General features: G+C 41.5%; 3 protein-coding genes across 5 annotated transcripts; 2 read left to right on the top strand and 1 right to left on the bottom strand.

Moving 5' to 3' along the window:
* Positions 1-1953: 1953 nt before the first annotated feature.
* gins4 (GINS complex subunit 4 (Sld5 homolog)) lies at positions 1954-4913 on the top strand (the record flags this gene model as incomplete). The annotated part of the gene is made up of 8 exons (XM_079222543.1): positions 1954-2052; positions 2163-2249; positions 2646-2759; positions 2856-2953; positions 3030-3118; positions 3273-3363; positions 3496-3600; positions 3910-4913. The coding sequence occupies 7 exons, from the start codon at positions 1954-1956 to the stop codon at positions 3590-3592; spliced, it is 675 nt and encodes a 224-aa protein (XP_079078669.1). The 3' UTR covers positions 3593-3600; positions 3910-4913.
* Positions 4914-5531: 618 nt separating this feature from the next.
* ppp1r3c2b (protein phosphatase 1 regulatory subunit 3C2, duplicate b) lies at positions 5532-7095 on the top strand. 2 transcript variants are annotated; one of them, XM_079223025.1, is made up of 3 exons: positions 5532-5646; positions 5769-5819; positions 6050-7095. In XM_079223025.1, the coding sequence occupies exons 2-3, from the start codon at positions 5800-5802 to the stop codon at positions 6936-6938; spliced, it is 909 nt and encodes a 302-aa protein (XP_079079151.1). In that variant the 5' UTR covers positions 5532-5646; positions 5769-5799; the 3' UTR covers positions 6939-7095. The 2 variants fall into 2 exon arrangements, with proteins under 2 accessions (XP_079079151.1, XP_079079150.1); XM_079223024.1 differs by having other exon boundaries at positions 5607-5650.
* A 1093-nt stretch (positions 7096-8188) lies between these two features.
* On the bottom strand, positions 8189-11695 carry phyhip (phytanoyl-CoA 2-hydroxylase interacting protein; the record flags this gene model as incomplete). 2 transcript variants are annotated; one of them, XM_079222042.1, is made up of 4 exons in its annotated part: positions 8189-8731; positions 9506-9627; positions 9706-9880; positions 11528-11695. In XM_079222042.1, 4 exons carry the CDS (start codon positions 11693-11695, stop codon positions 8189-8191), a joined length of 1008 nt encoding a protein of 335 aa, XP_079078168.1. The 2 variants fall into 2 exon arrangements, with proteins under 2 accessions (XP_079078168.1, XP_079078169.1); XM_079222043.1 differs by having other exon boundaries at positions 8189-8735; positions 9510-9627.
* Between the last annotated feature and the right edge of the window lie 1086 nt (positions 11696-12781).

Here is a 12781-nt window from a genome sequence, read left to right as displayed (position 1 = left end):
ATTTAGGTGATGTGGCTTCTCAAACAGCCATCCCCCAGTGGTGAACTAGTTACTTTTTAGAACTGTGTGACTGTTGACCTTCTGTGGCCAAAACCAAACTACGCTGAAGGTAAATGAGATCACAGCAGTGATGGCTAGAGATATAGTAATTATAGGATCACAGTGAAACAGGTTCAATCGTGCATCGAACAAATGCATCATTTATTTTAGCAGAACTGTGCAAAATGTACTTATTAAATGTATATATTATTGTACATTGCTATAGTTTGATTAAATGCAAAACAATAAGCCACAGTGCTTATTCAATGACGTTTTTTTGTGATAATGCCAAATTCTCAATAGCTGGCCTACATATAACTAGTTATATTAAACAAAACTACAGTTGTTGCACATTTGTTCTCACTTGCACAATTTCAATACTTTGTGTTGAAAGAAAGACCCTTTTTGTTGTACTGTATTGTGTAGTCTGTTGAACATAATGATACTTTATCAATACTGTATTTATCAATGTTTAGACATTTTTTAAAGATAGTATAAGCAGATCTTATTGTCATGCAAATGTTTTGAAACTGAGAATAAGTAAATGATCATAAAAAAATGACAACAATCAACATTAAAATGTCCGAAAAACCTTTGGTCTTTTGTTTTTAATTACAGGAATGTTGTCTTTAACAGTGATTGACATCATCAGTATTATGGGAATGGTTGTATATGTATTTCCATCATGCAGGAACAAATGGGCTCCATGTATACGAGTAGGTCATCAGAGAATAAGAACATAAAGTATACGTGTCAGAATAGTATTAAAACATAGATAGAACAAGCCTGTGTTTTCATGTTTTTCGCTGTGCACAGCTATTTAAACAACAGAAAACTGTTTTCTGAAGTAAGCGATTAGTCATTGCAGCACTGCGTTCTTAAAACTTAAACTTTTCTTTTGGACATGACCGTGGTAGTTGTGGCAATGGTGTCTGTTTATCTGCTTTATAAAATGACAGTAGCTAAGCTCTCCAGATTGTGGTGCAACCTGGTTTAAACACTGCCGGTCTGATGAAGACCAAGCCCAGAGGAAGCTACTGTGAGAGACTGTGCGTCAGTAAAGTGACCGCAAGATCATTACTGATTAAACATAACGATGAATTCTGAGGCAGGAGCAATGAGCAGGCGGAAAAAAGAGGAAATCAGACACATGAGATTCTGTGTCTCAGAACGCATTTCTGTTAAATGCACATAGAGATGTACATGGGTGATTGTGCAGAGGAGATATGTCATGTTGACTTTGGGAATCTCTGTGGGAAATCGGTTTCCATGTTTTGACTGGGGAGACATCTTTTTTTCCATGTGTTGGTTTAAATATTCAAAAACATTTGCTGTGGTCATCAGCGATGCATATTTTTCATTCAAATTATAATTTTGTGAAAATGTAATTTGTCATCATTATACTTTCAATATAGTGTATAGTGCATATTACATACATTACAATACATACTTTTTGTAGTCATACAGCTAGATCAGGCTCCCTGAGTTCAGACTCTCAGGAAGCGCTACTTTTAAGCTGTGTTTAAATCCCTCTGCTACAAAAGTGGACACCAATGACTGTGTTAGAAAGCCTTGTTGTCTATAAGGTAAAGCATTTTAATGTACATGTCCACTGTTCTCTTTAAATGTCCATCGACGGTACACACTCTCCACACAGCCTGCGAGGAACCTTGCCTTACAGACCTCACGTAGGGAATAATACGCTGAAGTACTTCTCGCGAGATTAGTTGTAGTGGCGCGAATAAACAAGGAGTTCCTCCAGTACATTTACGCTGCCGTGTTGCTGGTGTTTGTGTCTTCGCGAAACTTTTCTAAACTGCCCCGTTATAGTCGCTTAACATTTAAAAGTTCAACGTAAAGTTAGCGTTTCGGATAAGTGCTGCATTTCGCCTGTTTACTTCGCAAAAGAAAACTATGTCGGACGCTTTGTCTGATGAGGGCAGCGACGTCAACCAAGATGACACTCAGGAGGATGTTATGACCCCGGCGGAGCTGATCGCCAAACTGGAAGAAGTGAGAGGACGTTAAAACCCCGTGATCCCAATCAAAGGCGACTTGACTTGTCACAGACCCTCGTTGGTCTGCCGTATCCTCACAGCTGTGCTCCTCTGTGTCCCTCGCAGGCTTGGCTGAACGAGAAGTTCTCCCCGGAGCTGCTGGAGAACAAGTCGGAGGTGGTGGAGTGTGCGATGGAGCAGCTGAGTCACATGGTAAACTACACGGGGAGTACCTGCAGCTCTGTGGGTTATTTTTCTGCATTACTGTGATTCTACCCACATGTGGAAATGTCACAAAAACAGCACGCACCGTGTGGTGCAGGGCTGTAAAGCAACGATTGTTATGCATGGGTGGAAAAGGAATTCATGTCCTCTTAAGCCCTAAAAAAGGAAGTAATACAATGTAAAAAAAAAGCTGGAGAGGAAGTACAGAGTGGAATGCATTTCATATACCCCTATTATTGTACCTAAAAATGTACATGAAAGTACTTAGTTACAGTCCACCCCTGGTATTCTGTCAATTGTTGACATCATAAATGTCAGGAAATGGTACAAAATATATCATCAAATGTTAATTGCTGATGGTGTCCTGATCTCTTCCTCCAACAGGAAGCCAACTTGCAGCGGGTGAAGAAGGGCGACGCAAAGGCCAGCATCCATCGCATGGAAATAGACAGGATTCGCTTTGTGCTCAGCAGCTACCTGCGCGCTCGTCTGCAGAAGGTCAGTAAGGTCAACGGTATAACCGTGCACACTAAAGCTCTCGTTTCATTCTGTGCTCATTGACAGAATTGCCTGATCTTTGTGCCACGTATATAGATTGAAAAGTTTTTCCCGCATGTCCTGGAGAGAGAAAAGTCTCGAGGTGAGGGAGATCCGTCCCTGCTTTCACCTGAGGAGTTTGCGTTTGCCAAAGAGTGAGTATTGTAGAGCAAGGTTGGAGCTGTTTGTTTATTCTGCTGTGTTTGTGACACTTGTTCATCTGGTACACAGGTACTATGCCAACACAGAAACCTACCTGAAGGCTGTAGCACTGAAGCGCATGCCCCCCAACCTGCAGACAGTGGATATGCTCAAAGCAGGTAAAATCTTGCTTGTATTATCTTAATTTTTACTGACATGCTCTCTTTTTTATTTGTTCAGTCTAGAATGATTTGTGCCTGAACTACTTCTAGTGGTGGTGTTTGCTCTGACATTTCCGTCACACTAAATCATTGTGTTCGAATGTAATCACAGTCCCTGAGCCCTGTCTGGACTCCTTTGTGTTTCTACGCGTGAAGGAGAGACAGGAAAACATCTTGGTTGAGCCTGAAACAGATGATCAGAGGTATGTTTTATTTGTCACTATTTTTAAACCCCACTAGGTGGCAGTGGCACCTTTTCACATTCAGTACAATTAAGTTTTTCTGCATAGATACTGAAACAACTGATATTATCTCCACTCTGTCTCTTCTATCAGAGAGTATGTTGTAGATCTCGAAGAGGGCTCTCAACATCTAATGAGGTATCGAACTATAGCACCGCTTGTTTCAAGTGGAGCCGTGCAGTTAATTTGAGCGTCGAGGTAAGTAACAATGAGTTAGTTTGACTGTCATCTTTCTCAGTAACTCAACACTGCTCCCACAACCTCCCGCACTGATATCCGCTATTTCATTTCTGTAGATCTTATAAGCAACTGCTTTGCAGTGACATCTGGATTCATTTTTAGCGCTCTGTTTGTATTGCAGTGTTCATTGTCTCTTGGCAACATATTATAGAAGAAATGTCTCTTTTAAGAACCAAAATATGTTGACAATAAGGCAGATTTGTCATTTCACTGAACTACACTTAACAATCAACTACGATTAACACAATGTAATTTTGGTTGTTGCAGGTCTGTCTGTTGGTGCGGATGTTTTGGGCTCCAGGAGGTCAGAAAATGAGCAATGGCCTATTTTTGTAACATAGCGGTGATGAGGAAGGGGCACATTAACCGGCAGAGATTACATCAGGATTTGCACTCATCTTTTTCACTGTCAGGATTAAGGACACACGTGGGACACAAACACAGACATTTTTTGCACTATATCTTCAAGACATGTAACTCTTAAATAACACCAAATATAAGGTTGTTTTGTTGGAGTGAAGAATGAACCCTGTTCACCAAAGCAGCGTTTTCAGTGCTGTGGTGTTATTTTAGGATATTTTTAATCATGTCACAACTAATATGCTAATTGAGTCTGTTGTTTTAGCCAGATGACTCCCATTATTAGACTTTTTCCTCTGCTGCTCAGTAGCGAGATGCACCCGAAGGTGAAATGTCATCTGTTCGCTTGGCGTCATAGTGCATATGGGCATGTTTGAAAAAACATGGTTTCCTTTGTCATTTTTGAATGACATTCACACTTAAATGAATATGATACTGTCATTATAAATAGTATAAATCCTGTTAATGTTCAGATAACCTCTGTGCATCTCTTCATTTGAAGTTTAAAGTTTCTTGTGTGTTTTTTGCCCTAATAGGACGTGTGGAGGGTTGTCTTCTCGACACAATTGTTGAACTAGCATTGTTGTGCAAGAGTCTCAAAGGGAGCAATCAGTGTTTATTGTTTACCTTCATACAAATTGCCCAGTTTTTGGAACTAATAAGGGACTGAGGGAGAAGGAGCTTCGCAAAACTGAACCACGTGTCAGCTGACGGTCGTCTTTTGAACCCCACTGCTGATTGAGCTGATACAGAATCCTACAACCCAGCGATATTGGGACATTAGCAATAATATACTGGGGGTCTTGATGATCACACCAGGAAATCCAGTTTGGTTAGACGCATGCAAACATACAGAGAAGCATTTCCAGTACTTTAATGCTATTATTCATCTGTTCTTTTAGACCTTGAAAACGTGGATTGTTAAAAATAAATATACTTGTAAATGATTGACTGTTTACAAAAGCATTTCATTTTATTATTTCTTAAATGCAGTATTCATCACCCAACATCATTGCTTTGCCTCATTCGTCAGTCAGGACTTAAATAATCAAATCTCTACCAGTATAGCCCCTTCTTACAAAGTATCACCGTGAGTGGTACATTTGGTTTCACGAAACTCAATATGTGCACACGCACTTGGATTGATTCCAGAATAGCTTCCTCAGTTAGGTTAGGTGACTGAGACATACTGATTTACTACGGGGTTGGGGTTAAGGTTACTGGGATCCAGGACTCAGCGTCCACTGACAAGTCTGAGAATAGAGCCTTAGATGACAGGAATAGTTTCCACAATACAGAGTCGAGTAGGGTTACATTTAGTAGACCGTTATGCACTCCATCGCCTAGTCGGCACTGGAAAACATCATTTTGAGGTGACCATACAGAGAGCTTGTGTTTTTGTCTTGATAGTCAAATACAGAGATGGAATAGAAGTTAAATGATCTGAAATCTACCATAATTGGGTCTGAAGCGGCATTATACAGAACCAGAGTACGTTGCTGATTGGTCAGGAGAGTAGAGAAGGTGGCGTATACAACATGACGTCTTAACTAAGGTCGTATAAATAGGATCCTGTGCAAGATTTCCCTGTGAGCAACTGGATGACTGAGACTACAGACAACAACTTGCTGCTGATGGGAGTTTGTAAGTAAGATTTAAAACATATTTGATTTTTTTTTTAAATTTTTTTATGTATTACATCAATGATTTTGAAATCTTTATGAATATACCCTCTATTGTAATAGAACTTTTCTTCTATTTTCTAGAACTCCAATCATTCCACACCAGACTACCAGTATGGAGACTTCCAGCACAACGTAAGCAAACTATGTGTGCAGGGATTGTGCTGTGGGGCGCATTATCTTGCATGACTTCAATTATTACAAAATAAATAGGATGAATTGTAATTATTATCGCATATTTAGTGTGACCTTCATCTTCTGATGGATTATTTAATGCAACTTATTAACAGCACAGTTACAGTAATTACACAAATGTAATTGCACAACAGCAGTCTTTAATTAAATCCCTGTTTTTCTGTCACAAGTCTCCCGCCCATGGTCGGCCTCGGGTCAATGGCCCAGTCAGCAGGACTTGCGGAGATTGCGGTCATGCTGTGCTTGAACCAACGTAAACAACTGTGTCCTCATGTTTGGGTTCCCATCCTGAAGCCCCAGCGCTCTTGCATCCGTCCTCCGGTTTCAGATCAGCTTTCCTCTGACATCTTAAGCCAAGCCTATCTGACCCACCCTCTCCCATCTCCCTTTGATGACATGTATGATGATGATGATGATGATGATGATGAGGATGTTTTGCTCCCAATCAAGAACAAACACGTGATTTTCGCTGACTCGCGTGGATTGTCTTTAACAGCAGTGCGTGTGTTTTCTGATGAAGAGGAGCAGTCTGACCTCGACCTACTGCCATCGCTGCAGGGTTTGGGGAGCATGACAGAGGATGGCTACAGCTGCACCGTCAGCACCTGCTGCCCAGGAACACGGCTCATACTGGGCTTCCCGCAGCCTTCTGCAGACTTCCAGGCCTTTCGTGCCAAGTTGGCGGAGAGCATGGTTATCCTGGAGAACTGCAGTGTTACTGAACAGGCCCTTCAAGGTACCGTGCGAGTCAGGAACATCAGTTTCCAGAAGGAAGTGCAAATACGCATCACGTTTGACTCGTGGCAGAGCTACAGAGATGTGTCCTGTACGTACCTGCAGAAACGCTTCGGAGGGCCTCAGACGGACATCTTTGAATTTGACGTAGCCATTCCTAAAGTGCTAGATGCCAAAAGGAAGATAGAATTCTGTTTAAGTTATTTAACAGGAGGCCATAGCGAGCCCTTTTGGGACAATAACGACAGACAGAATTACAGCATTGCTGTGTGCGTGAGCTCACATCTCTGTTGCAGGAAGAAGAATCTAGGTGAAAGGGCATGACTTACTCATGCTAGAAATTATCCAGATTTCTATCAGACAGAAAACATTGAACTTGGGTAAAGATGAGGTGGATATTTTTTATTACATATTAATTTATTTTCATAATTGTTCATGACATCATAGTAAGCGCTTTGTATAAAAAAGTTTTTAAAACAGATTGTTGCATTACATTTTCTTTCCTAGTTTTCTCTCACATTCAGTTTCAAATAGGTGAGCCTTTGCTTTTTCAGCACACAGTCTCGTGTCATGTCCTACATTCTGGCCACTCGCCAGTACATGCATTACTGTTGCGCACCAGAGACGGGATCTTTTTCCCTTTAGGCATTTCTGCGATTTCCATATAGGTCAGAGATTATTGGGCAGCGACAAACAGACACTGAAGCTAATTTTAGCTCAGCCCTGTTTACAGAGCAGAGGCTTGCTGTCAGATACTGATTTTAGAGAGCTTTGTGATACAACTATCTTCCTGTAATGCCCTCTTTTCACTGTCATATATTGCTGCAGAAGTCTGTCCTGCAACATTAAGACACTGAGCTACAATTTCCAAATCATAACTCTACAATGACCACTGAAAACTGGAGTTAAAGCTGCTATGTAGAATTAATATTGGACATTTGGCAATATGATTTGTATTTTATTTTTAAAGATAAAGAACATCTGGCAGCAATTTTAGTTTTTAGAGAAATCACAAGGAGTAAATGTAGCAAAATATTTCGTTATGGCCTGTTAGGTTTCAAAAGGTGCATGCTTCTAGCGTTTGCATGTTCAGGTTGTATCTAACACAAATGTATTTATGAGAAGCCACATAAAACAAACACAAAATTAAATCAATCACATCTTAAGGGGAAACAATGTAAATTTGAAAGAAGGAAAAGATACTTGTGAAATGACACAGACATCAGAGAGTGCAGATGGTTCTCAACAAATAAGGACCAGACATTTTCCATCAATCTAAAGCCTATCATGTCTTCAATTATGTTTTGTTCAGCAGCCATGGATGGACGTTTACCGGTTCCAGCTGTGATCACAAGGAAGTTCAGCAATACACATTGTAATAGTCTTTTATGTCATACTCATTATTCTAGTCCAGGCAGGAGGGAAGAGGGGTAGCAGCATGCACGCACCCCGAGAGGTGGGCTGTTTCCATTGCGTTCTGACCTACTCATGATGGTCTCAAATGTTTTGTCTTGTGCAACACTGTCTTTCAATATTGCAGACTCACACACTCCCTGGTCTGTCCTACATCTCACTCAGCGCCCCACACTGATGTTGCACACTTTGCAGCTCGGGTCTTTCTTGGCGTTGGCTGTTGTCAGACTCATAAGTTGGTGGTGCCCACTGATCTGCTCCACGCTGCCCTGATCCAAGGAAACCGGCTCTGTGAAAAGCACTTCAAGGATGACATCACTTGCATGGCAGTACAGAGGCTCCTCCCCCGGCCTCTGGGGGGCAGTGTATGTCAGGAAGGGGTTGGAGGCCAAGTCCAGCATAGGGAGCCGAGTACGACAGAAGGTATCTCCCTCTGAGCCAACAGGGGCCAGCACCAGCACCACATAGTGGTAGGCTGTGTACATACAGTAGAAGTCTGCAAAGTACAGGGAGATGCTGGGGTTCAGCAGGTGTCCAGCTGGGATCTGGAAACGCAAGGCGCCATAAGGAGAGTCTCTGGGAGGGAGGCCTGTATCGAACTCTGTGTTGCAGCTGAAGAAGACTCCCTGCAGTTTGCCATTGATAGGAGAACCATGACTCCCGCTGATGTCTTTCAGGGCTGGACGCATCAGGCCTCCACATTCCTTACTGATCCAAGATATGAAGACAAAAAAAAGGAGTATTATACTTCACATTTTATACGTTTTACCACTCTGAAAGCTAATATGAAGCCTCAGCGAACAGTCGACTTAGCTTAGCACAAAGACTGGAAGCAGATAACCGACTATTCAAACATAACTAAATCCACTTACCAGCACCTCTAAATTTGTTTAAAGTCACAGGATGTAGCATTTGGGGGGATCTAGAAATGGAATAGAATATTCACAACTATGTTTTTAGCGTATTACCTGAAACTAAGAATTGTTGCATTTTCTTAAGCTTAGAATGAGACCTTCGTATTTACTGTACATAGCATGCTGTGTTACCGTGGTTTTGCCCTTGCTGGCTCACGTTAGCGCCATCTTGGAAAGGAAGGAGTTTGCAGACTGGTTTCAGTTGGTTGCAATCTGCATCTCAATAGCTAGATGCCACCTTATCGTTCCTGACTGTGACTTTTAATCATTTCAAAACCAACATGTAAAACCATTACAGTTTCACAGCGGGTAATGTCTTAAGCACTGGCGTAGCAACTTCCTGGAGTCTTGATGGCACAGTGCCATGCAACCAGTGAACTATATAGGTGCTTGTGGTGATTTTGTTACCATTGGACTGTTTCACCTTGTTTTCAGTCTTTGAGCTTAGCTAAGCTAAAACAAAATGCTTGCGGTTGGCTTCCTACTTACCATACACACTTGGGAGAGGTTTAATTGCCGCTGGAATTGCTTTAAAAATACAATTAAGAGATAAGAATGCAGCACTGACCTGACATAGTCAAAGTAGTCTGGGTGCTGGTTGCGATAAAACACGGAGAACTTTAGCAGCCTCACTGCAGAGCCCTTGGCCTTGTCAAGAAGCTGCTGTAAGTGTTCCATGGCATAGTCTGCGAAATGTATTGTGATATTTTATTACTTCATACTCTACACTACATTATTAGTGTTACAGGCCTGTTATGTCATACCCCCGGTACAGAACTCCACCACCTGGCTCCACTCTGAAACCAGGTAGTCACCGTCTGGCTGCCGGACTGCAGTTTGGACAGCAACACAGTACAATGTCCGTGGGCTGAGGAACCAGTGTCCCCTCACTGCCATGGGGAGAGGTACAGCCTTGGCCACCAGCTTGGTTGGCACATCCTGGAGGACAAGGAAGAAAGGAGTTGACATCAAGGACAGGATGCAAGGCTAACAGGCCACTGTGTGTTTAATTTACATTTCAAAACACATGTAAATGTTATTGTTTAGTCAATCATACCCCTCCATAAAGTGTACCGTATTAGCATTATATTCCACTTCAAGCCCAAGCTGCTGTAACTAAGATACATCTAATCAAATCAGCAGCTTTGTTTTGGCCATGGCCTCTAAGAAGCACAGCTAATTACTAAAGGCTCAGAGGTCCATATATCCATGACAACATCTCTGATGCAAGTTTGTTTTGCCACTTTGTGCATCAGAGAGAGAGCATGTCTTGCACTCAGGAACAACTATCTCAGATCTACCCTACTTTGACTTCACAAAAGCACTGAGCTTTTTAATTATCAACTGCAATAGTAAGCTATGATTTTGCATCTGAAATGAACGAAGATCATACATGTTAGACTTTAGCTACTGAAGCAGTATTTAGACACCAAATTTATCAATCCAATGCTAAAAACATTATTATTTTGTTGGCCTATAACCTGTGAAAAAAAGTTGTTCCTGTAGCAATATTTAAACTAGATTAAGAGTCTATATCCATGATACCGTTTCTGGGAGACTGTATTTACTAAATACTAACGCCAGCGTGCAAAATATCTCAATGACAATGCTAACATGCTGAAGGTAAGCAGGTATAATATTTACTATTTTCACCACCTTAGTTTAGCATGTTAACGCTAACATTAACGCTAACATTTGCTAATTAGCAACAAACACAAAGTATAGTTGAAGCGAATGGGACTATATGAACTATTTGAAAAGTGAGAGGATCACCAAAGTCATTATTCTTCATCTACAACATCAATGTCTGTTAAAAAATTCCTGGCAATCTATTGCAAAATATTTTAATCTGAACCACACAAACATAATTTGCCATCCCCTGAGCAAAGGCGCTTCCATTGATAAAAATGAATAGGTAAACTACAAAAATAACTAAACTACAAATCTGTATAACATGTAAAAATATGTTATACATGCTAGAGATTTAGTGACTGCAGATTGGAAGTAGCTAGTAGCTAAATGCTATACAAAGCATCTCTTTTCACTGCTTGATATGAATATTCCCTGACAAACACATTTATTTCAAAAGAAAAGGTAAACCATTATGCTACTTTGCTGCCTGATATTTTTGGTGTATGTGTTGAATTTGTTAAAATAAAAACTGTTCTGTGCTGCAAATGAATTTGTCAGTTTTGGTCCATTGTAAGAGGATGCAATGAACAAGTGAGTCACTGGCCTGAAGCGTTTGACTGCACTCGTTTTTTTCTTATTGGACTGTATTAGAAGTGACTGAAAGGGCGCAACCACTGTTTTCTGTGTTCAGAGTAATGCAGAATATCATAAGGCAGTTAGACACATCTGTTAACACAGCTCGGCCTTAATAAAATGCATGTTTTCCTGTCTCATTTATGCTGTCTGCTATAATTTCAAAAACGCACACAGTAAAAGGTGGACTTCTTCACCAACCCTATGTTGAAAGTTGATTGTTGTGAATCTGCAGTATGAACACAGACGGCATATAGATACATCCGGGGAAAGGATAGAGGAAGGTACATAGGGTGGTGCAGCAGTTTCAGATTGTCAGACCCTGTGTTTGAAGCGGTTGGGGTCCTTGCTCTCTTTGCGGCTCAGGTCAATGAAGAAGTGTGTTGTTCTGGCACTGTCCTCGGGTGATATGTCCCACATGATGCGGAAGGAGTCACAGGTCACCTCACAAATCTGGATGTTGCAGGGGGTGGCGAGAGGGGCGTCCATTTCTGTCACTGCCATTAAACCGAGAGATAAAAGAGGATAATTAGACCAGAGTGCATTCGCGGTAAAACGGTGCTTGTGAAGGAGGCAACATACGCGAGTAGAGATTATATCATTTAGAGATACAAAGTGGACACTGTGCAGCAGAAACACCACGTCTTAATTTACCTCAGACAGAATCCAATTAACCTTTTTTATTTTGTAACTGTCCTGCTCTTCCCCCCTCTCGCCCTTTCCTCGCCCTCAACTGACATTTCCCATCATTACACAGCTCGATACACACATTTCATAATCCACCTCCAGCAGTCTCCCAGCAACCACGTGTCTGCAGCCTCTATCAATCTTCTGATTCTCAGTGAAGGGGGTCACAAACAAAAACCCTGCTGAACCCGTCAGCAACAATTTAAACCAAATGTAACTTTTTAAACACTTTTGCCTCCTGGCTGAAGTGCACCTCTCTTCAAAACAGCTGAGCTGAGTGAACTCCTTGCAGCTCGAGGGAAATCTTGCAGCAGTTTTTACACTGTTTTGACAGAAACAGGGGAGATTTAAGTAGCTATCAGCCGCAGGTGATGTATGATCATATTTCCTTTAGTTGCCCATCAGTGATTCGATCCGGACCGCTGCACACAGCCTTGAGTGTCAGGCCGGTTGCAATCTATTGGTGAGCCTGTGTCTGTTTGATTAACTGTCACCATGCCTGTCATAAACTGATGGTATGTCTCTGCAGTATGTGCACAACGGTCATCTCCTGTTTGTCTCCATTTTGCTCGTCATCTTCGTCCATTTAAAATGGGTCATTGCAATCTCCTGTGTTGATTGCGGATCTAGTAAAAAAGCATTTTCTCCTCATTTCTGCAGCATCTCAACACCAGCTTTATTCAAATCGCTCCCACATTGAGTATATGCTAAATCACAGATGTGCCTAAAAATAACTCGAGCAATAGCCCAAACAATCACAGCACTCTCATTTTGTTGCCTGTGTGATCCTACATATGCCTGGTGTAGTGTCATCATCTGACTGAGAGGTCTGTTAAGGTGTTCTCCAATCAGTGATGGACAGGCTGCAGCAGCTCATTAAACCTGCGA

This window comes from Taurulus bubalis (genome assembly GCF_910589615.1).
Source record: "Taurulus bubalis genome assembly, chromosome: 8".
NCBI classification, from domain to species: Eukaryota; Metazoa; Chordata; class Actinopteri; order Perciformes; family Cottidae; genus Taurulus; species Taurulus bubalis.
The sequence above is the reverse complement of the archived record's forward strand: the minus strand, read 5'-3'. Positions and strand labels throughout refer to the sequence as shown.

Bases quoted from the DNA above. Each gene is read 5' to 3' on its own strand.
- ppp1r3c2b (XM_079223024.1), top strand. The intron at 5,820-6,049 runs GTAAGCAAACTA...TTCTGTCACAAG, and splicing joins ATGGAGACTTCCAGCACAAC to TCTCCCGCCCATGGTCGGCC.